This window comes from Anarrhichthys ocellatus, unplaced genomic scaffold (genome assembly GCF_004355925.1).
Source record: "Anarrhichthys ocellatus isolate YVR2014 unplaced genomic scaffold, GSC_Weel_1.0 scaffold13, whole genome shotgun sequence".
Taxonomy (NCBI): domain Eukaryota; kingdom Metazoa; phylum Chordata; class Actinopteri; order Perciformes; family Anarhichadidae; genus Anarrhichthys; species Anarrhichthys ocellatus.
Genome location: NW_022280043.1, coordinates 3,301,618 through 3,321,045, shown reverse-complemented (window position 1 = coordinate 3,321,045; position 19,428 = coordinate 3,301,618). Strand labels below are relative to the sequence as shown.

General features: G+C 45.3%; 2 protein-coding genes and 2 non-coding genes across 8 annotated transcripts in view; 3 read left to right on the top strand and 1 right to left on the bottom strand.

The window, feature by feature from the left end:
* The window catches only part of tex10 (testis expressed 10), an 8,793-nt gene extending 4,705 nt beyond the window's left edge, over nt 1-4,088 (top strand). For both annotated transcript variants that reach the window (XM_031853596.1, XM_031853597.1), the window contains exons 11-16: nt 51-228; nt 1,047-1,263; nt 2,763-2,843; nt 2,963-3,147; nt 3,284-3,494; nt 3,597-4,088. In XM_031853596.1, the coding sequence (XP_031709456.1) occupies nt 51-228; nt 1,047-1,263; nt 2,763-2,843; nt 2,963-3,147; nt 3,284-3,494; nt 3,597-3,719 (995 nt within the window). In that variant the 3' untranslated portion in view covers nt 3,720-4,088. The remainder of the gene's footprint in view (nt 1-50; nt 229-1,046; nt 1,264-2,762; nt 2,844-2,962; nt 3,148-3,283; nt 3,495-3,596) is intronic.
* Nucleotides 3,648-19,428, bottom strand: part of invs (inversin) — a 20,129-nt gene continuing 4,348 nt past the window's right edge. Inside the window, exons 1-17 of one of the 4 annotated variants that reach the window (XM_031853590.1) lie at nt 17,082-17,651; nt 16,244-16,410; nt 14,807-14,980; nt 14,074-14,241; nt 13,738-13,918; nt 13,190-13,299; nt 12,833-13,004; nt 11,927-12,082; nt 11,664-11,785; nt 11,119-11,226; nt 10,919-11,025; nt 10,623-10,832; nt 9,438-9,640; nt 8,640-9,228; nt 7,923-8,047; nt 4,890-4,976; nt 3,648-4,808 (exon numbers count right to left, since the gene is read on the bottom strand). In XM_031853590.1, coding sequence (XP_031709450.1) covers nt 4,693-4,808; nt 4,890-4,976; nt 7,923-8,047; nt 8,640-9,228; nt 9,438-9,640; nt 10,623-10,832; nt 10,919-11,025; nt 11,119-11,226; nt 11,664-11,785; nt 11,927-12,082; nt 12,833-13,004; nt 13,190-13,299; nt 13,738-13,918; nt 14,074-14,241; nt 14,807-14,980; nt 16,244-16,410; nt 17,082-17,196 — 2,910 coding nt within the window. In that variant the 5' untranslated portion in view covers nt 17,197-17,651 and the 3' untranslated portion in view covers nt 3,648-4,692. Of the gene's footprint in view, nt 4,977-7,922; nt 8,048-8,639; nt 9,229-9,437; nt 9,641-10,622; nt 10,833-10,918; nt 11,026-11,118; nt 11,227-11,663; nt 11,786-11,926; nt 12,083-12,832; nt 13,005-13,189; nt 13,300-13,737; nt 13,919-14,073; nt 14,242-14,806; nt 14,981-15,083; nt 15,199-16,243; nt 16,411-17,081; nt 17,652-19,428 lie in introns of those variants that run through there. The other 3 variants (XM_031853589.1, XM_031853588.1, XM_031853591.1) reach the window with 3 other exon arrangements.
* Nucleotides 5,181-5,252, top strand: trnat-ugu (transfer RNA threonine (anticodon UGU)). The gene has a single exon. It is a non-coding gene; the product is annotated as a tRNA-Thr (tRNA).
* trnat-ugu (transfer RNA threonine (anticodon UGU)) lies at nt 7,120-7,191 on the top strand. Its single transcript has one exon. It is a non-coding gene; the product is annotated as a tRNA-Thr (tRNA).

The following is a 19,428-nucleotide window of genomic DNA, read 5'->3' as shown; positions in this document are numbered from 1 at the left end:
GTGTGTGTGTGTGTGTGTGTGTGTGTGTGTGTGTGTGTGTGTGTGTGAAGATCCACAGGAAGGAGTTATGGTGCTTTTACCAGTAGAGTCCCAGCAACGAATGGTGCAACTGCTCTACTTTCTGCCCAAGATGTCCCCGTCTCTCCTGGCCAACCTGAGCCACTGCTGCACCGCTGGACGAATCTCTGCCGGCCTCACTGCCTCTCTGATTCGTATCGTACACCTTCGGTGAGCTTGGAAAACCCAACACACCTGTAGAGGCCACATGAACTCAATTTATTGCCATATGTGTGTGAGGAGACACTCCTGTTTAGGAGAAAACATTTTCAAATAGTTCAGTATCGGTAAATAGTGTTGGACACTCGGCGCACTTTCTCCTGTCACCCTCAGGTGGCAGTGTTGCGCTTTCACAGATTGATCCCAGACCTGTTGACAGGTGCTGATGTGGATGCCCTGTATATTTACAATATTCAACTTACTGGTGACAATAAAAGCCGTTTCTATATTTTAATATTCTGTTACACACCTTTCCTTGGTACAGTGCGTGTATCTGCCTGCATTTGTGTGTCTGGCGTTCTGCGAGTGCCAGTGTTGTACAAATTTAGAGGGAAGGGAGCTGACTTCAGATGGGATGTGTGTAATGGGTCTGATACAAAGAGCTCTTTGGGAGGCTGGAATGCAGAGTCGTCATGGAGTATCGAGGAGACGGTTCAGTCTGCATGTGCCTCCCGGGCTTCACAAAACACACTTGTTATTCACTCACATTTTTTACTGTTACAGATCTATCCTCCCCTCGGGACAAGGAACTTTTATTTCTATGCTCTATTATTCTCAGTATGATGCTTTGAAAAAAAACAGGGCGTCATGAATAATGATAAGAAATGTATAACCAGGAAATTGTTATTTTGAAATTAAGTGGTGTGTCCAAAAAGTAATATTTTGAAAGAGTTTCAGAAACTACAAGCTGTTAAAATGTTTTGGCGCTCAGAAAGACGCAGATTTCGAGTCGATAATTGTCCACCGTGTTCACCGATTGTGTTGCGTAGGTCATCTTTGAGCGGCTGGTCGGTTGGGAGCCAGGAAGCGGCTCTGCAGGACGTGGACTACATCAGCTTCTTGTTTTCCACCCTGACGGGATTCTCGTCGGACAAGCTGGCCTCCCTGCAGGAGGCCGGCGACGCCCTTCCTCCCTCCCCTCTCTCACCTCTCAGCCTCTACCCCACGCCGCTGGAGCAGTTCACACACCACTGGGATGTTGTCGAGGTGCGTTCACTGCACACTCATAATCACCCCAAACCTCACATACCTTATAAGTTTTTACCAAGGCCACTGCCAATCAGAAAGATGCAGACACAACTTTGAAAATAAACCTAGAAGGGACTTGGAAGGTGAAGGAAGAGGAAGAGACATTGTTTTGAAAATTGAAACGTGTTGATATTCTGGACACAGCTGTGGTCTTTTCAGTGTCCCCTGGTCCCTCTCCGTCTGTCGTATAGAGCTCAGAGGGTGGAAGCTTTATCGTGGCACTACGGCTGAGAGGGGAACCTTTATCGCGTTGCGCAGGTTGGAGATGCGTGGTTATCGGGCATAGCGCATATGCACAAATGCTAATGAGAGCCCATGGCATGATGGGAGTGTGACATTTTTGCACAGGAAATTACAGTTAACATTACTATGCCCTGGGGCAAGTGTGTGTGTGTGTGTGTGAGTGTGTGAGAGAGAGAGAGCGCAAGTGGGGGGGCTTATAATCACTAATTCAGCTCCTCAATTAAGCCCTCAGATCCTGCCTCTCTCATCTCCCTGTCTGAGTCAATCACAGGCAAGTGATGGTAAGGAGGCAGGAGGGGACTCGTGGTGATGGGGGGGGGGGCATTAAGGGACGGACCGTGTCAACTCTGGTTCGACTAATGAGACGGGATTGTTTTTAATGACGGCGAGAATGCCAACAGGTGCTCCGTTCTGACACACGCTGGCTTGCAACGCACTCCTGCATTTCGGCACGCAATTTGATAAAAAGCTAATGAGAATTTGATTTGGATTTAAAGTTAATGAGGAAAAGCGTTGCCTTATTTTTCACTTGTAAAAAAGTTTGTGGCAGCTTCTCGTCTCCCTCCCAGTGAGAGTGAAATGTAGATGCTGTTTAGTGAATCTTTACTTTGGTAACGATGAAGTAAAGGCCTTTCCTTATTCAGACAGATGTAGAAATGTCTATTTACAGCAATGATGTGGTTTGTCTGACAAATGCAAGTTGGAGCTGTTTTTCCTTAATTTCCTCTTAAATCGTTTCTCCATAATGTCATTACTGCTATTTTTGTTTCACAATGCTGCCATTGTTTTTCTACTAAGAACAGCTCTTATTACCTGACATTACACATCTGGGAATGTGGAGTGTTTTGGTTCAATGTATCAGATACTCCATGAAACTATGAGAACAGTTTCCCTAGAATTGTGACGTGTTTTTGGCATAACTTGTTCTTTGATCTAAGTCTTTACATCACAGCTTCAGTAGTCCTAAAAAAATAAGCCTTAGTGCAGTTCTTTCTCTGGGATTTTTTAGAAACGCACTTTTATAGTCCCTGCATTAAGTTAAAGGCAAAAACTCTGACCAGAAAACCATTCAAATCTCCAACTGAAAGCCCAAAGCCTTGTGGTTGCATTGCTAAAATTAGAAATCTCTATCACACTTGTAAGCAGTTTATCACTGAAGGAATTCTCTGGAAAAAGCTTGTTTAATATGAAATGATGTTTTGTTTCATTCACAGGAAGTCTGCCACTGTCTGGAAACTCTGGGTTCAAAGTCTCAGTGCTTTGACATCCTACAAAATGGCATTTGCAAATACCTGGTAAGAAACTGTGTTCATTAAGCAGGAAACAACTTTTTAAGAATTCTCAATCACAGTTGTTTGCGTAGTTGTGTGCTTTACCGCTGTTGTCTGAATGATCACCCTGTTCTGCGTGTCAGACCAAGTTAGCGGTGGTGCCTGACAGTATGGCGGCCGGGCTGCTCAGAGCTGTCTCCAGATTACTGGACCTGTCCGTCCTGCCCATCGAGCCCATGCTGCGCTTCCTGTCTCAGTGCTGCCTCAGCCTGCTGGCTCTGCTCATCACCCTGGAGCAGGAGGTACCGGCCGAAACCAACCACAAGAGGTGTGTGTGTTGAATGACTACAACGAGACTTCCTGTTGATAGGAAATCTTGACCTTAATAGTAGCAGTTTGCCATTATTAGGCGATGAAGCCACACGACAACGGGATTTAAAACACCTCTGTGTCATATTTTTCAGGGAGGCAATATGGGGTGCCTGTGTGTCGGCGTTGAGCTCTGTTCCTCGCCTGCTTCGAATGGTTCTGCAGTCAATGCGCGTTGGAGATCTGAGTGGAGAGGAGCGGCCACAGCTGGGACAGATCCTGTCGCTGCTGCTGCAGCACACGCCGATCCAGAACCAGCTGCTGGCCAACTCCGCTCTGCTGCAGGAGATCATACAACAGCTCACGGTAGACACGGCTCCCGCTTGAAAATTCGCTGAGATCGAGTTAAAGACAACAATTTTCGATGGAGAGCTTAAGGATGCTAACGTCTCTCTGTATGTGTTTCAGAGGTATTCCCGGGGAGCGACCAGGGAGCAATGGCTGACGGACCTGCTCTACTGTTATACCGTCTCCGTGGCTCACGGCTCCTCCGCTCGCCGTGGAAACCTGGGCCTTCGAGACATTTACTGACCGCCACCTGGTGTGTTTCCCAGTTCACCCTCTCAAACATCTCACAGTGACTCTGACAAACAAAACACTCACACAGCACAAAAGCGACGACGTACGTACGACGCAACTCTCAGACAGGAATACAGTCGATTGACATGTTTGTTTATTACGAGTGACAATGAATTCTTAACATTCTTGTTTTAGCAGCTCTGGTTCTTTTAGTGTCTTGAGCTGCTTTATTGCATCATTCTTAGCCTGGTAATCGTTTGTCCTTCTTTTGCCTTTTCGGGGGAAAGTTGCAGAATGTTGTCCAGTGTACCTGGCCGCTTTTTGATACAAAAAAAACGAAAAGGGTTGGAAAAAAAGCGATAATAAACTTAAATCCAAGTGCGCTGAGTTTTGGGTCTATTTTTATTATATTTCTTATAAGGCAATAAAAAAAACAAAAACAACATTCAGCTAAATTTAATATTACACAAGATGAATGGATTATTTTTGTGCAAAGGCATATTTAAGTAAATACAAACTGCATAGTTCAGAAATACATCTTTCTCTTGAGATGGAAAGCACTTAGAGAGCAGACTGTTGTGTGGAGAGTAACTGTGTGTGTCCACGGCTGCAGGTGGGCTATCTGTATGACCGGCTGTTGATAGACTGCCTCATTCTCCAGAACAGGAGGAAAGGTTATCTCAGTGTGTGTGCGAGAGCGATGGAGAACGAGGGATACGGCGTGTGTATGTGTTCCTTCCACAATGGATGAAAGGTTATCTTTTACACACACCGTTTCTGTAGACTTAACCCCACCCTGTGAGGTCATGGCTCTGATGTCATATGGCTTAATTTTAGAAAGTGTGGCACATCGAGCGAACAATGTGTGAAGTAATTCTATAGAGGTAAGGCCGCCAGCCAGCTGAGAAAACATCAAAGAACATTGTGTGTGTGTGTGTGGGTGTGTGTGTGTGTGGGTGGGTGGGTTCGGTTCAGTGTTTCCGGTTCAGTGTTTCCCCCGGCCTCTGGTCCCCTGTCCAGCACTATGTGGTCTCAAGTGGTAAGAGTACTGCTTGGCTTGATTTACAGCATCAGTCAGGTGCACACAGTCAATACCGCTCACTGTAAAATAAGCACAGAAAATGACTTGAGAGACTTTTGACTTTATTAAAGCTGCGTGTTTGTGGCTGTGCGTGGACTTACACTGGCTCTGTGTGCGTAAAGACATGTCCAGCAGCAGCTGAGACTGAGAGCCCCGGAGAGAACGCCCTCGTCTGGCCATAGAGTTGCCTTCAGGACAGTTAAGGAAAATGTTTGCATTCGTTAGAATAGTATATTGTTGCATCATGTGAACAGTTTATGCATTCAAGCAGCTGGTGCTGCATAAGAAACCTCAGGACACTCCTGTAACTGGTTGATCAAGTCAGACCCAAAGCTGTGGTTGTTCAGGATGTTGTCTTTATGATGCTGATCTGAAACCACTGTAGTATCAAAGGCTCTATAGCTCAGTGGCAGAGCACTGGTCTTGTAAACCAGGGGTCATGAGTTCAAACCTCATTGGAGCCTTAATTATGTTTTTAAATAACTAGTAGTCACAAATAATCACTTAAATTATAATAAAACTTAAATACAGTGTTTTTATGGCACGGCATTTCACAGACTGAAGACGAACACAGGGAAGAGGTAGTTTATCTGTTATTGTCTAGTGTTGTAGCAGCTCAATGGAAACACCGACATGTTGTGTTTTTAAGGGGAGACACTACAGGCAAAAACACAATTTTTGGACTGATAAATTATGAAATTTTGGGCAATTTCATTCCATGCCGCCTTCTTTCAGCTCAGTGGAAAGAAAACATCCAAAATATACATTTATTTGTTTAATTTACTACTTTGGCTATTTGCATTTGTAGATTTCACCTAAATTCGCCAAAAGTTAGCGTTAGATTAAGCCTCATTTGCATATTTAAACATAATATTTCAGAAAACTTATAGTAAGAAAAGGTAATGTAATCAACTGAGGAAGTTTCATGGTGGTATATATTGTTCAACAGTTTTTAGTCTCTCCCTCTGAGCCGTAGCACCTCCATTAACCAAACTTTTCAATGTTAAGATTTATGTTTCATGGTGATATTAATTTGTTAAATTTTTCAACCTATTCACTTGTAGTGTCTCCTCTTAACATGCAATGTTTGCACTGCTGTGCAGAGGTATAGCATTTCTTAAATCAAGCTTGCACACATGTAGTTTTGTTATCTACATTTGAGATAAAATAATTAACAGGCATCCAAGAAATGATGATTAACGGAGCAGTGTGACCCAGTCCAGAGTTGTGTCAAATGCCTGACTTCTCAGTAAAACAAATTAGAAAAAAAGAAGTGCGAGTCTGAGAATGAGTCGTGTGTGTGTGTGTGTGTGTGTGTGTGTGTGTGTGTCGGGTTTTGTGTGTGTGCGTACAGCTGATGGCTCGACGCAGTCGTCTGACATTCCCCCTGACAGCTCTGAACTTTTCACAGTGCCAGGACTGTCAGAGAGCGAAAAGGGGAGAGAGAGAGAGAGAGAGAGGGAGAGAGAGAGAGAGAGAGAGAGGGATGGGAGGTGAGGTGAGAAAGGGGGAGGGGAAAACCACGTCAGAGGGCTCCGTCTGTCTGTCTGTCTGTGAGCGGTGACGCCGTGTATGTTTTGGCGCAGCGAGGTTCCTGCCCGTTCTCCCATCATCACCTGGTGATGTGTGATGAAGGTCAGGCCTGTCTGCGGAGCGAAACCCGACCAGAGGTTTCTCACAGGGACACCAGGCTGATACTGTCCCAGAGTGTAGATTGAAGCATCACACAGACAGTTACATGGCGCCCTGTGTTCTACACCGGTATGACAACCATCCTGATCTCCAGCTTCTTCTTTTTCCAATGTGGGATTTTGTATGATCTTGTAACCAAGAGGTACGCTTTTGCACATGTGGGTTAGAGAGCTGCTGTTGTTGCACTGCTTTCATTTGGTTGCAACTTAAGAGAATGCTGCTCACAACCTAACCAATACAGGCTTTGACATCTCTGACATACGGCATGCTTGAAAGTTTCAGCCTAGAGAGCAATACAGCAAGTGATTCACAGATATTTAAGGCTAAAGCTGGCGATATTCATTATAAATCCCATGAAAAGACCTGAGGCCACAGTCATTAGTCCATCTCCAAATGCTTTCCAACGTCCTTATCCTGTGAACGCCCTCATTTAGAGTTACCTAGGACGGTAAAGGAAAATGTTTGGATATCATCATTTAGATTTGCAGTTGCATCATGTGAACAGTTGATGCATTCAGCTGGTGCTGCATAACAAAGCTCAGGACACTCCTGTAACTGGTTGATTGAGTCAGACCCAAAGCTATGGTTATTCAGGGTGTTGTCCTTATGATGCTGATCTGACAGTAGTATGTTGACATAGGCTCTATAGCTCAGTGGCAGAGCACTGGTCTTGTAAACCAGGGGTCATGAGTTCAAACCTCATTAGAGCCTGTATTTTAATGTTTTTTTTTTTATCATTTGTGGTCACAAATTTGATCCTCAGTTATTTTATTCTGCTGCAGTACAATTGAAGAATCCTCTTGCATGTCTGAAGTGATCTCGTCATAAATATTAATATGTTTTCTTGGTGACTTGTAGCTTGTTTTATGTTTTGATCTGCGGCACTCAGCTCAAAGACCATTCGCTGGAGATAAATCTTTCCAAATGGGTCTCAAAAACAGATTTGGTAAAAAAAAAAAAAAAAAGGATGAATTCATTGTCATGAGTTTATTCAATAAACGTTGTCCATAATTAAAAATTGAGAATATGACAAGACTTATTCTTAAATGCATATTCGCTCCTCCCATTCACTTCAATTGAAGCTCATGTGACGGATAAATTCAGGAATGTTTTTCCTATTTGGATGTCGGCTCCAGCCGGGTCTGACGGAGTCACAGCTCTGAGTTCACGTTCGTTCAGTTTTGACCTGTGAACTTGTACAGCCCATGGAAACAGTGACGCACTATGTTAGAATAATGACTTCTCCATTTCCAAACAGAGTGCCATCACTCTGATGAATTACACCACCAGATATACAAACTGCAGTACGGCTCTCAAGGACTGTTAAGGGTCTGTAATTGCTCTGCTGAACAGATATATATCATATATAGAGTATATGAATGGCCCATTTAATCTGTGTCATCGCATTTTTGTGTGTACGAGGCAAAAAGCAATGACCTTACCATAGATGCTTTGTAGCACTGAGCTTTTACTCGCTTCCATTTTCTTCCTGTTGTGGGCGTGGTTTGAATCATTTGACTCCGCCTGCTCGGGGGCCTGTACCTCTCTCCGTGTGCGTGTGTGGAACCTGCACACACACATCCATGCAAGGGTAAAAAAAAAAAATTAAAAAAAAAGTCAGACTGTGTTCAAAGGCTTAAAAGCTGGCAAGTCCTAACATTAAAACTCACTAAGCATAAACTAAGTAAACAAAATATATTTAAGGCAGTTAATAGGCAGCACATAGAGAATATAATTGTGAAGCTGAATGGAAACAGAGGACCTCCTGTGGCGGACTGGCAACCTCTAAGAGGAACACAGAGTGTGTAAGAGCAAGAGAAAAGCAAAGAGCGGCTGCTGGTAGCGATTAAGAGCAGCACGGCTGAACTGTTAGCCTCTCGTTAAACCAGTATGAGAGCTCTAGATTATAGCTCGTCTGTCCCCTGCCTCCTTGTCTCACCCATCTCCCACGCTCTCCCCCTAACTGCTCAAGTGTTGATGTTGATGGCATCCAGACCAACAATGAAGGGGGGGTTACAGGGGAGATGAGAACGGGTTGGCATGTATGTGGGAGAGAGGGCACATGTGGGCAGCACATGGCACCGCCTAGCACCCACAGCCAGAGAGGCTTCAGCTACTGAACACCCCTCGGGGTACAAACACAAGTCCCGTAAACTCACCTTCGCCAAGCTCGCTGGATGATGCGTGCGGCCTCGTTCCTCCTCCCGCGCTGCTCTTTGTTGTGTTCCCTGTGCGTGCGTGTCCAGATGGGTGCATGTGTGGCGGACTGAGTCTTTCTCAAGGGGCTTTTGTGGTCTAAAGATGAACTGCTTCTTAACGAGGGAATGTACGTGACGTCTTTGGCGGCGGCCTTTTCTGAAGTCCGCTCCTTATGGTCTCTGTGCTTTTGTGGGGCGGTGAGAGCATCAGTCTCACTGGGGGCAGTCTGCACAGTCACGTGAGCGTCTCTCTTCTTCAGAGGGACGCATTCTCTGGTAGTAGTGTCAGGTTTGTCTGTCACCGCAACACATGTGGAGGGAATGCAGGAGTTTGAGGAAGGTCGTTCCCTGGCTTTGGGCATGGAGGGGGGTCCAGGTTTGAGGCCGGGTGGCTGGCTGCAGCTGATGGGAGAGAGAAGTTCCTTCAGCCTGGTGGTCTGGAGAGCACCGCGGACACTTCCACCGGTCACATGACAGTGGCTGATCGAAGCATCAGGAACCTCATGTGTTTCAGCTGCTTTACTTCTTCTGGAGGACCTGCTCTTGTGGGCTGGTGGGAGAAAGTATATATAAATATACAATCAACATGACACCTTGTGTAAATGAGCAATACACTCTGAATTAGGGATGAAAAACAAATAAAATGTCTCGGTCAAAAGTTCATTTTAGCCTCTAATACCAAAACTATATCATAACTGTCAACCCACTCAAAGTACAAGTTCCATTATAGCAGTTTTAAGAATTTCTGCACATTTGTACCTTTGAGTCTCTCCTCTTTGCTCTTAGTGCGTTCAGCTTTGGATGTTTTCACTACGGGGTCATTGATGGATAAGTCCTCTAATATGTTCACTAAGGAGAGCTTTTCCTGCTCTGTTCTCACCACAGGGACCCTCCGTTTCTCCGCAGTGGACACAGAGACTTGCTGCACAGCTTTTCTCCTCCGCTGTTCTTCCTCTCGTTTCCTACACACAAAGAGAAGCGGTTGGATATGTAAGCGTGGCTAAGAGTTTTGTCTGAAACGCACCACATGAACAGCCAAAGTGCAGACAGGAAGCATGTGTATATATACGTATATGCTCTGATGAAGGTCCTTTAGACCGAAAGCTAAAAACAAAGTGTTCTCTGCATAGCTTTAAGTGTGCAGATATCTACTCTACCAGTGTGGACATTTGTTTCAAAAGGAATTTGTGGGCTATGGTGACACTGATTTATTTCATTATATATTCTGTGTGCACTCAAAATGGACACATGATCAAATGACATATTTTAGCTGCACTATTTCACCATCAAGTATGAACATTGATCAGTTCACACAAGCAAAATTGCAACTTTTTGATGCAAAGGGATTTTAACTTGTGGAGCAATAAAAAGTTTGGTCAAAGCTTGGTTAATAATCAGAAAAACAATCTGATAAAAACACAAGACATTTTGAGTACTTTATAAGAAAAACATCTCATAAAGTACAACTCAATAAAACCGCCTGCTTGAAATAACGAGAAATGTTGCCGATCATAAGCGTCGTGTAAGACGGATTAAATTGAGACCGGTGAGCAAATGACAAAATAAGAACAAGCCAGAAGAGAAAGAGACAGCGGGAAGACATATGTGTGTGCAGGGATGACAGAGAGAAAGATAGATATGGACCGAGTGTGACTGTTCCTATCTAAGCGAGAAGAAGAAGAAGAAGAAGAAGAAGAAGAAGAAGAAGAAGAAGAAGAAGAAGAAGAAGAAGAAAGAGACAGATAGTGAGTGATGAACACTATGCATGCAAATGTCACACGCAAAAGGTATTGTGTGACAAAGAGAGGGATGTTTATGAGAGTCGTACAACAATTACGAAAATCATGAAGAAATAGAAACAACTAAGGCTTCAGTGCATGTGTGGTTCTGTGTGTCTACTAACACTGATATGGAAGTGTGTTCGTGTCTGTGCTCATCTCTCACTTCGCTGCGTCCTTGCGCAGCTGCTCATGCCTCATGAGCAGCTGCTTTCTCTCCCTGAAGGTCTTGCGGACGGTGTAGCCCTTGTAGACGGCCTGGATGGAGGCAGCGGCGATGTCCTGGATCGCTGCTATGGACAGAGCTCCGTGCTCCAGCATGAACTGAGTCACCTCGCTGTGCCCCCCCAGCAGAGCGTAGTCCAGAGGGGTGTACCTGTACAAAACGAACACCAGTGTCATTCATTCATTTCCCCACTTCTACTTCCCCCTCTCCTTCCTCTGGACGGGCTGGGTCCTCACCTCTCTTCAGTGTGCTCCATGTGATTAGGAAAGGCATTGTAGCCCAGCAGCAGTTTCACAGCGTCCAGGTAGCCATTGTTACAAGACCAGTGGAGAGCAGTCCGCCCCTGTGCACCCATATAAAGAGCACCCATTTAAAATACAGTCGTGTTCAAAAGCTCAACATAGCTCACATGACAGGGAGTAGATTTTTTTTTTACCTCCTTGTCCTGTATGTTTGAATCAGCATTGGTCTCCATGAGAACAGCCATGCAGGTGATGTAGCCGCCATAAGCAGCGCACTGCAGAGGAGTCCGTCCCGCCTGGTCCTGCCCAGGAGAGCTCAGATCATTAACAGTCAGATGCAGAACAGTTTAAAGAGTCGCTCAGGATTCATGAGGTTGATCCTGATTTTATACTCGCAGCTCTTAAAGCAGTGCAGAGAAAGACATCTTTTCAAAATGTATTTTTGGATTCATACTAAACATGCCGCTTCAGCTGTCCAACTGTTTTTTTGTCGGATTTAATGCGGGACAAAGCTACAATCCTTGTTCAGTGGATAGAAAGCCCTCCACAGTGTAGCCAAAGCTAACATGATGCTAAAGCTGTCTATCATAGCGATTGTCCGACTAAACGGTCAGGTTTGCTCTAACAGACTGTTGTTGTATCATGTTAGCGTTTGCTGAACTGGAGTTCTTCTTATGCACTAAATGAGGGTTGTAAAGTAGTTTGTTTTTGATAATGTTTTGAGCATGTGCATTCATACCTGTACATTGGGACTAATCCCATTCTCCATCAGTATTTGACAGACCTCAGCATTGCCTCCCAGAGCAGCCCAGTGCAGAGCGGTGTGACCGTCCACGTCCACCAGGTCCACGCGTGCAGAACCTTTAATTCATTGCATTTACAGTTCAGTCAAGGTGACACTCATGTCTCTTGAATGGTAAGGTAAAGACGAATACTCAGGAAAGAGTGGTACAGAAAAGCAGATAATTAGGACGCTTGCACATATGCACCAATTACACCAACCTTTGATGAGTGTGAGTATGACATCTCTGTGTCCCATCTCGCAAGCCCGGAACAGCGGCGTGTGTTTCATCACATCCAGAGAGTCGACCATCGCTCCCCTCTCCAACAGCAGCTTCACTGTGCTCACATGGCCTGACAGGGAGGCCGCATGGAGCGCTGTGTGAACACCCAGACATACACAGAAGCATGAAGAAAAACATCCTGAGATAAGAGGTCCTGAATCTAACTGGACAGTAAACACCCTCGGGACAACTGCTCCTCCTTTATCTGCCTCTGCTTTGTTCATGCATCACCCTTGACTGCAGCTCCACTCCACAGGGCTGTGGCTAAAGCCTGGTCAATGGTGGGTTAAACAGACAGAGACATTTAATGAGGAGCAATACACTAGGCTGGTGGCTGTCCATGCCCCCCCCAGTCCCCAGATAGCACAGACGAGAGTCAAGTGCATGGAAGTGATCTGGGCACCAGTCGGCTCCACTGCCCTGCGCACCGTCTCATTAGGATGACTCAACCGTTGCATGTTATGCATGCATTAACAATGACCGCCTGGCTGAGCAGAGGGGCTATCGCCATGGAGATTATACGTCCAAACAGCCCCGGGGGTCAGAGCGTGGCAGTAGGTTCTGTGTGTGTGTGTGTGTGTGTGTGTGCGTGTCAGTCAGAGGACAGGGCTGGCAGTGGTGGGAGTCTATTGAGCAGGCTCACACTAATTTCGCTGACAGTGTCACTTCCCTCTCTCCTTCAATCTCGTAGTCTCTTTAGCAATTTAGAGGGAATCCCCTGTGACATCATCACCCCTAGTCTAAAACAAGCAGCAGGCCACACTCGAGAGGTGTGAGTGGGGGCGCGTGGGTCAAAGCAGTTCAGAGGAGCATTAGTTGCTCCTCTTGTTTCTCAGGTGCTCACCGGTGCCTCCATACTTGTCGGCCATGTTGATGTCAATGTGAGGGGTGAGGGCCAGCATGGTGCGGATGACGTCATCACTGCCCTTCCCAGCGGCCCACATGAAGGCCGTCCTCCCCTCCAGATCGGGTTCATCCTTCACAGACGGGTGGGACAGAAACACGCCCACTGTCTCCTGCAGACACACACGGACAGACGACACTTTTTTTTTGGTGTAGTTTAGTTTATTCATTAGAAGGATACTGAACATACAGGATGAGACGGCTTTGCTTCATTATCGACAATGTTGTATTTTGGATAAACGTGTATGATGCTGACTCAGCAGGTTCCCAGCTTTGTGTGTAAGTTTATACAACTCACAGCGTTGTTGCTCTGGGCACCATAGTGCAGAGGTGTGGCTCCTTGGCTGTCTGAGGGAATAGTGCCTGATGTGTTTCTCTCCAACAGTAGGTGGACAATTCTGGCATGGCCTGAAAAACCCATGTTTACATTAGAGGGATGTGAGTAAGGAGCTGGAACGACTGCTCAACTCTCCAACAAAGGCACCCTTTTCTTTTCTTATTAACCCCGTTTTTTCAGTCTACTTTTCAAACTGTTAACAGAAAAACAAATAACTCCATATTGACTCAACATAAGTCAACTGTCAATATTTACACAATCTCTAACCAGAGCTAATGTTAAGCAGGTATAATGTTTATATTGTCTGTCTGGTGGTGGACCAACAGACAGACAAACACTGCCATCAATAGAGACACGTTGCTATTGTGGCTAAAATCAAATAAAACATCATCTTATCATGCGGCTTTGATTCAGTTAACCAGTGTAAACTTTTGGGGACAAATCCCACATAGCCTGAAATCCTTCATGTCAGTGTGTAGCTGCAGTGGCTCACATATAGGATCACTCACCGAGCAGAGCTGCCCAGTGCAGCGGTGTTCTGAATAGGTTATCATAAGCGGTCACATTACAACCCTCGTAAGACGTCAGCACCTCCACCACTGCCTCGTTACCGTCTGCAACGGCAAAGTGCAGGGGCGTCCGGCCCTCATAGTCCTGCCAGTTCAACAGGGATTCAGTGGGAGCTGCTTCCTACACACACACACACACACACACACACACACACACACACACACACACACACACACACAGAAAATGAAAAGACATGCAGACTGACTGGTGAGGATGAAGGACGATGATGGCAGTTTCTCTAAAGTGTGTATGTGTGTGTGCACAATAGTGTGTACCAGTATACAGCGGACAGTTTGTGTAGCGCTGGGCTCCTGACTGTGCGCTGCCCAGTGCAGAGGGATCTTGCCCTCGCTGTCCGGGATGCCGATGTTGGAGTCGTGCTTGATCAGAAGGCGAACGTGTTCTGGTCGGTTATAAAACGCTGACCAGTGGAGAGCCGTTTGCTGCACAGAGAAAGAGTGAGAGATGATGAATGGAGTTCAAAACAAAGGGGGCTGTTGTAACATCAGGTTTGAGGTTTCCATTTACGTTAAAGAAATTACTCCACTTTGACATGAAATATGAGGGCTTCGTGCTACACAAAGCTCTTATTGAAGATTCAGCAGTGAGCTGAGATTGTAACTCCGATAGTGCAGCCATGACGGCTACTGAGCTATTCTGAGATTTGCTGAAACCACTGTCATCTGACACGATGATGCATATTGGATTATTACAAAACTAACTGATGTCAGACACACATCAGCCCCAACAGACAAAGGAGACTGTTTGTGTGTTTGTGGTCTTATCAGCAGAACTCAGGACAAAACCACAGATTGTTAAATTGTTAACTGCCGTGCGAGTGTGCCTCCCAGTGTTTATGTGTGTATGAACTCAAGCTTCAAAGGAAATATCTTTAGTCAGTCAGTTATCTCTTTGCAGGTTATTGGTCAGACGTCCAGACTGGCTGGTTTCTGACTGAGGACAAACAGTCTTCCAACATCTTGTTAGTGTGTATTTGTACTGTAGTACCTTGTTCTTGTCTTGTGTGTCAACCTCTCCAGGTCCAATGTGTTTGAGCAGCAGTGCGAGGGCTTTTTGGGATGGGTGTCGGGTGGCCAGATGGAGCGGGGTCATCTCCTCTAAATCTTTCTGCAGCCAGTTAGCACGCCTGGACAGCAGCAGCTTCAGAAAACGCACGTTGCCCTGCGACACACAAGCAGAATTTGCTCAGAAATCACCAATTCTCCTCAATATCATTTGTGAACGAGCAGCAATGACGCACACACTTCCACACACACACACGCACTCCCCAGGCTTTTAGCTGTGTCTGGTTCAATCCGCAGGTCATCCATCTTCCCTCCTCCTGCCTCTGTGATGAGCTGTTAAACAGTAAACAGCGGCTCTCTGCCTGTCCTCCCCTCCAAATCATCATCCTCAGTTTCAGTCTCTCACCACCGGGCCGCCGGATGATGTATTGTGCAACAGCTGTCAGCTGGACAACAGGATGCGAGTGTCCACACGGGCATGACCGTGAACGCGGGTGAGTGTGTTTAGTATATTTGCCGTCCTGTGACCACAACGCCACAGTCTGACAGATCTATCTTGTGTGTGAGCATGCATCTAGACCGCGAGTGTGTGTGTGTGTGTGTTCCTGTCCTCTATTCTCAGTCCAATTAGATCGGTAATCCCTGGCCTCTCTCCCTGTCTCAGCCGTTTATTGATCAGATGTCAAAGAGACAGGGCTTCCCATCACTAGCATCCCCTAGCACACACACACATACACACCAGCTATGGGACAGACCCAAATAACCTATTAACCCCTTTCTCTCTTCAATGATATGATGATCCTGTATCAGTGCATTCCCATAAAAGAAGCCACCAATAAATAAATGAGCTGTAAAGAGATATTATTAGTACCACATCCTGCTGTTCCCCAGCTACGTCCCTGAAGAGACAACAGACCACCCAGTCTCATTATTATCGTCTCTTCTGGCTGTTCCTCAGTCTAGACTTAAGTGTGAGTGACAATTACATTAATCTCCTCTTGTTGCATACGTTTTGCTGGGTAAAATGCAGTGAAACAGGACCTTCTCCATGCAGAATTATTCTCTATTCATAAGACTTTGTGTCAGTGAAACTCCTTGCTGCAGTGTTTGTGTGGCAGGATTTTATATCAGATGATATTCACCCCCATAAACCCTAAAGCCTTGACTACAGCCACTAGGGGGCACTGGCTTCCCACTGGAGCTTATGGTCTCAATTTCTCTCTTTGCCGTTAAACCTCCATGAGATCACACTCGGTCTTCATATTCAATGCATCTCTATATATCCATCCACTTATCAATTCTTGTGAATCAACTTTGTCAACTTTTTGCCATAAAAAGGGTTGACACGTGTGTTACAGTGCAACATTTGTGTGTGCTCCAGTGTATGTCTGTGTGTGTGTGTATTTGTGGATGTCCAAACCTTCTGCGCGGCAAGGTGCAGAGCGGTGCGCTGGCTGTGGTCGGTCTTGTTGACAGAGGCTCCGGCCTTCAGCAGAATCTCTGCACAATCCAGTCGGTCAGCCAGCACGCAGTACATCAAAGGGGTCCGGCCAAACTGGTCCTCACGGTCCCGCAGCGACGGCTCTGCTACACACACACACACACACACACACACATAAAGCACAGTTTAAGCCAGCCAATTTTGTGACTTGTGATGGAATACATTATAAAACTATTTTTAAAAGGCGGCTCCTTGCACTTAAATTCAGTCTTTTACTGCTTGAGTTTAATAGGAATTCCACTTCCACTTTTCTTAATTTATTTGGTGCAGCTGGAAGCCGTAAGGAAATACTGTAACACTGATAACCTGGAGGACTAGAGCAAGAGAATTTGCATTTGATGCTGTTCATATATTTTTTGCCGGACATTTCTATTCTATGCCCGAGCAAGACTCAGTTTTCTGCATATTTAAGGTTAAATATCAACATGGCTGACTGTCCAGATAATCGCAGAAGGGTGGACCATGCGTTCAGCTGATGGACCACGGTTCCAGCTTCCACGCTGACCTGACCACCTGCTCTGCTGTCATTTCTACTAGTGCTGCTGCAGCCGTCCCTGCACCCTGACCTATCTACAGATGACGGAAAAGATGAGAAATGTTCCAAATAGAAAATCAATAAAGAAAAAGAATTCCAACTAATTAATGTGAATTGAACCCTGTGTGTTTAAGGTGTCTTAATGGCTCTGTGAGCTCTGACCATGTGATGCAGTTGATGTAGTGATCAAACCTGTAATATGTTTAGAAACTGATTGCCTACCTGTGATGAGTTTGAGGAGAGCGCTCCTATCTCCATTGACAGCTGCAGCGTGAACCTGCGAGCCCAGAGATGCAGGTCCGGGGCTAGACGTCGCTGAGGCCTGCAACACGAACATATAGAAGGTGACAACTCAACCTGCAGCGACATACAATCAGCTGTTTAGTGCAGTGATAATACGCGGCATCTAGACTGCCTCCTTAGCAGTTATTTAGCTCCAAACACACCTCACAACTGGACATAAGTACACTTAAGTCAATCATGCATAATAACATAATAAGCCATGTTTAAATGGGTAACACCAATTTCAAAATCACTCCCAGTCCCCACACACAAAACAATGTAAAGAAACTATAAAAAAATGTTCTCACATACACAAACACCATTTAAAATTGTGCCTCATAGTTCAAACTTAATTCAGTAGATGACAGCGCTAGAGGAGCAAACTTAAATGTAGTATCCTCAGACATCGCAGTCAACCACACAATAAAACAGATACTTTCCGATTTTTTTCTTACAGTAGGGAGTTTGTGCGTGCACATGCTTGTATGTGTGCGCTTGTGAGTGTATATATACGTGTGCGTCTGCTCCTGCTGAGGGGGCTAAATCTCTTCCTGGCCCCACTTAACCAGAGCCCAGTGAAAGCTGGGTAATCTGCAGACAGGAAGCAGCTGGGGAGGGGGAGACCCTGTGTGAGCGTGTAAGAGGGGGGTCTCTCTTCATGTCTTATTCATGTCTCATTAATACTGCAGCATGCCTTGCTGTGTGTGTGTGTGTGTGTGTGTGTGTGTGTGTGTGTGTGCGTGCTTGGATGTGTGTGTGTGTGGGTTTAGAGATGTGGGACAAGCCCTGCGGGGCACAACACAGAAATCAATTATTGCCCCTAAACACATAAACGCTGGAGGCACAAACTCATGCCACAATTTCTCCGAGACATTTTCATTATTGGTCACACAAATAGATGTGATTCTCTACTATCAGTTTCATTCAGTGCAACTAATAGGAAATATTGACATAGGCAGGCTGATTACCTCTACCACAGTTTTGAAAACTTTTTAACTCTTGGTAAAAAAACCTGAATGATCTGAAGGGAGGAAGGAATACGCCGGTGTCATCCATCCTTCCTTCTCATCCCCCTCTCCCTTCCCTCGCCGTCACCTCATAAAGTGTGCTCCTGTAGACACTGCGTGCAGCATGGCAATTACCCATCATGCACGCTGCTTTCTCACGCTCTGTCAAGTAGTGGCGGAGACTTGATGCAGGTTAGTTCATTTACTACATTTACTGCAAATAAGGTCTATGTGCACATAAACGAGGGTGGTAGGTGCGGCACATGAAGGTGTGTGTGAGCGTCGGTGTGCGTGGAAGTTTGGCACATGTGCCACGTCATGGGAAGTTATTTTCCGTGAGAGAGAGTATTTACAGGGGCTTTACTAAAATCAACCACAAACATCTCTAATTTACAATGATTACTCAGTCAGTAATGCGTGCGCACACACACACACACACACACACACACACACACACAGTCTGCTAATACTAATATCTAACACATGCAGAAATAGCAGAGATACATGGCCACAGTTCAGAAAGAGTAATATGATTCTGATTTTAACATCATCTTACACAGATGACTGATATTCACTCTACATTCTTTTACTCTTGATGGAGCACTCCAAACTTTTTCCTTGCTCTTGTTGACTTATTTTGACCATTTTCTGCATTTCTGGAGTCAATAGGAAAGCCCCATGTGGCACAATAAAAATATGAATTGATTTATGAATAATCTTAGATGCAGAAACCCTGACATGAGGGACACAGGTCAATATTTGAATCTATGTGAGGGACATTCATAAAGCCAAGAGCGGGCAATTAGAGTTTCATGAGGACCTGAGTGTTTTGGAAACACCTACAGTGCATCCGAATTTGGCTAAAAAGGCTTTTGCGATGCACTGTCTGAAATCAAACAAAGGAGGGTGTAAAAACAACACCAGGTCCTGTTGAGAGGTTTGGAGTGGTCTCATTTAGCCATTCATACATGTTCCTCAGGGAGCACTCCACTTGTTAATATGAAGACAATAACTCAGAGTAAACTATTGATCATAGGCTGAGGTCCAGACCAAGTGATTGTGCATCTGTATAAGTATTGATTCATGCTGATGCTGACATTATTTAGTCTTTATTCATATTCGGCCTCATATAACTACAGTGAGTTTAACAAAGAATGCAGAAACTCCCACAGAACCTTTTAGCAACACTACAGGAGTGCTGTAATACACACTGCTGCCTCCTTACACTCATACACACACACACACACACACACACACACACACACACACACACACACACA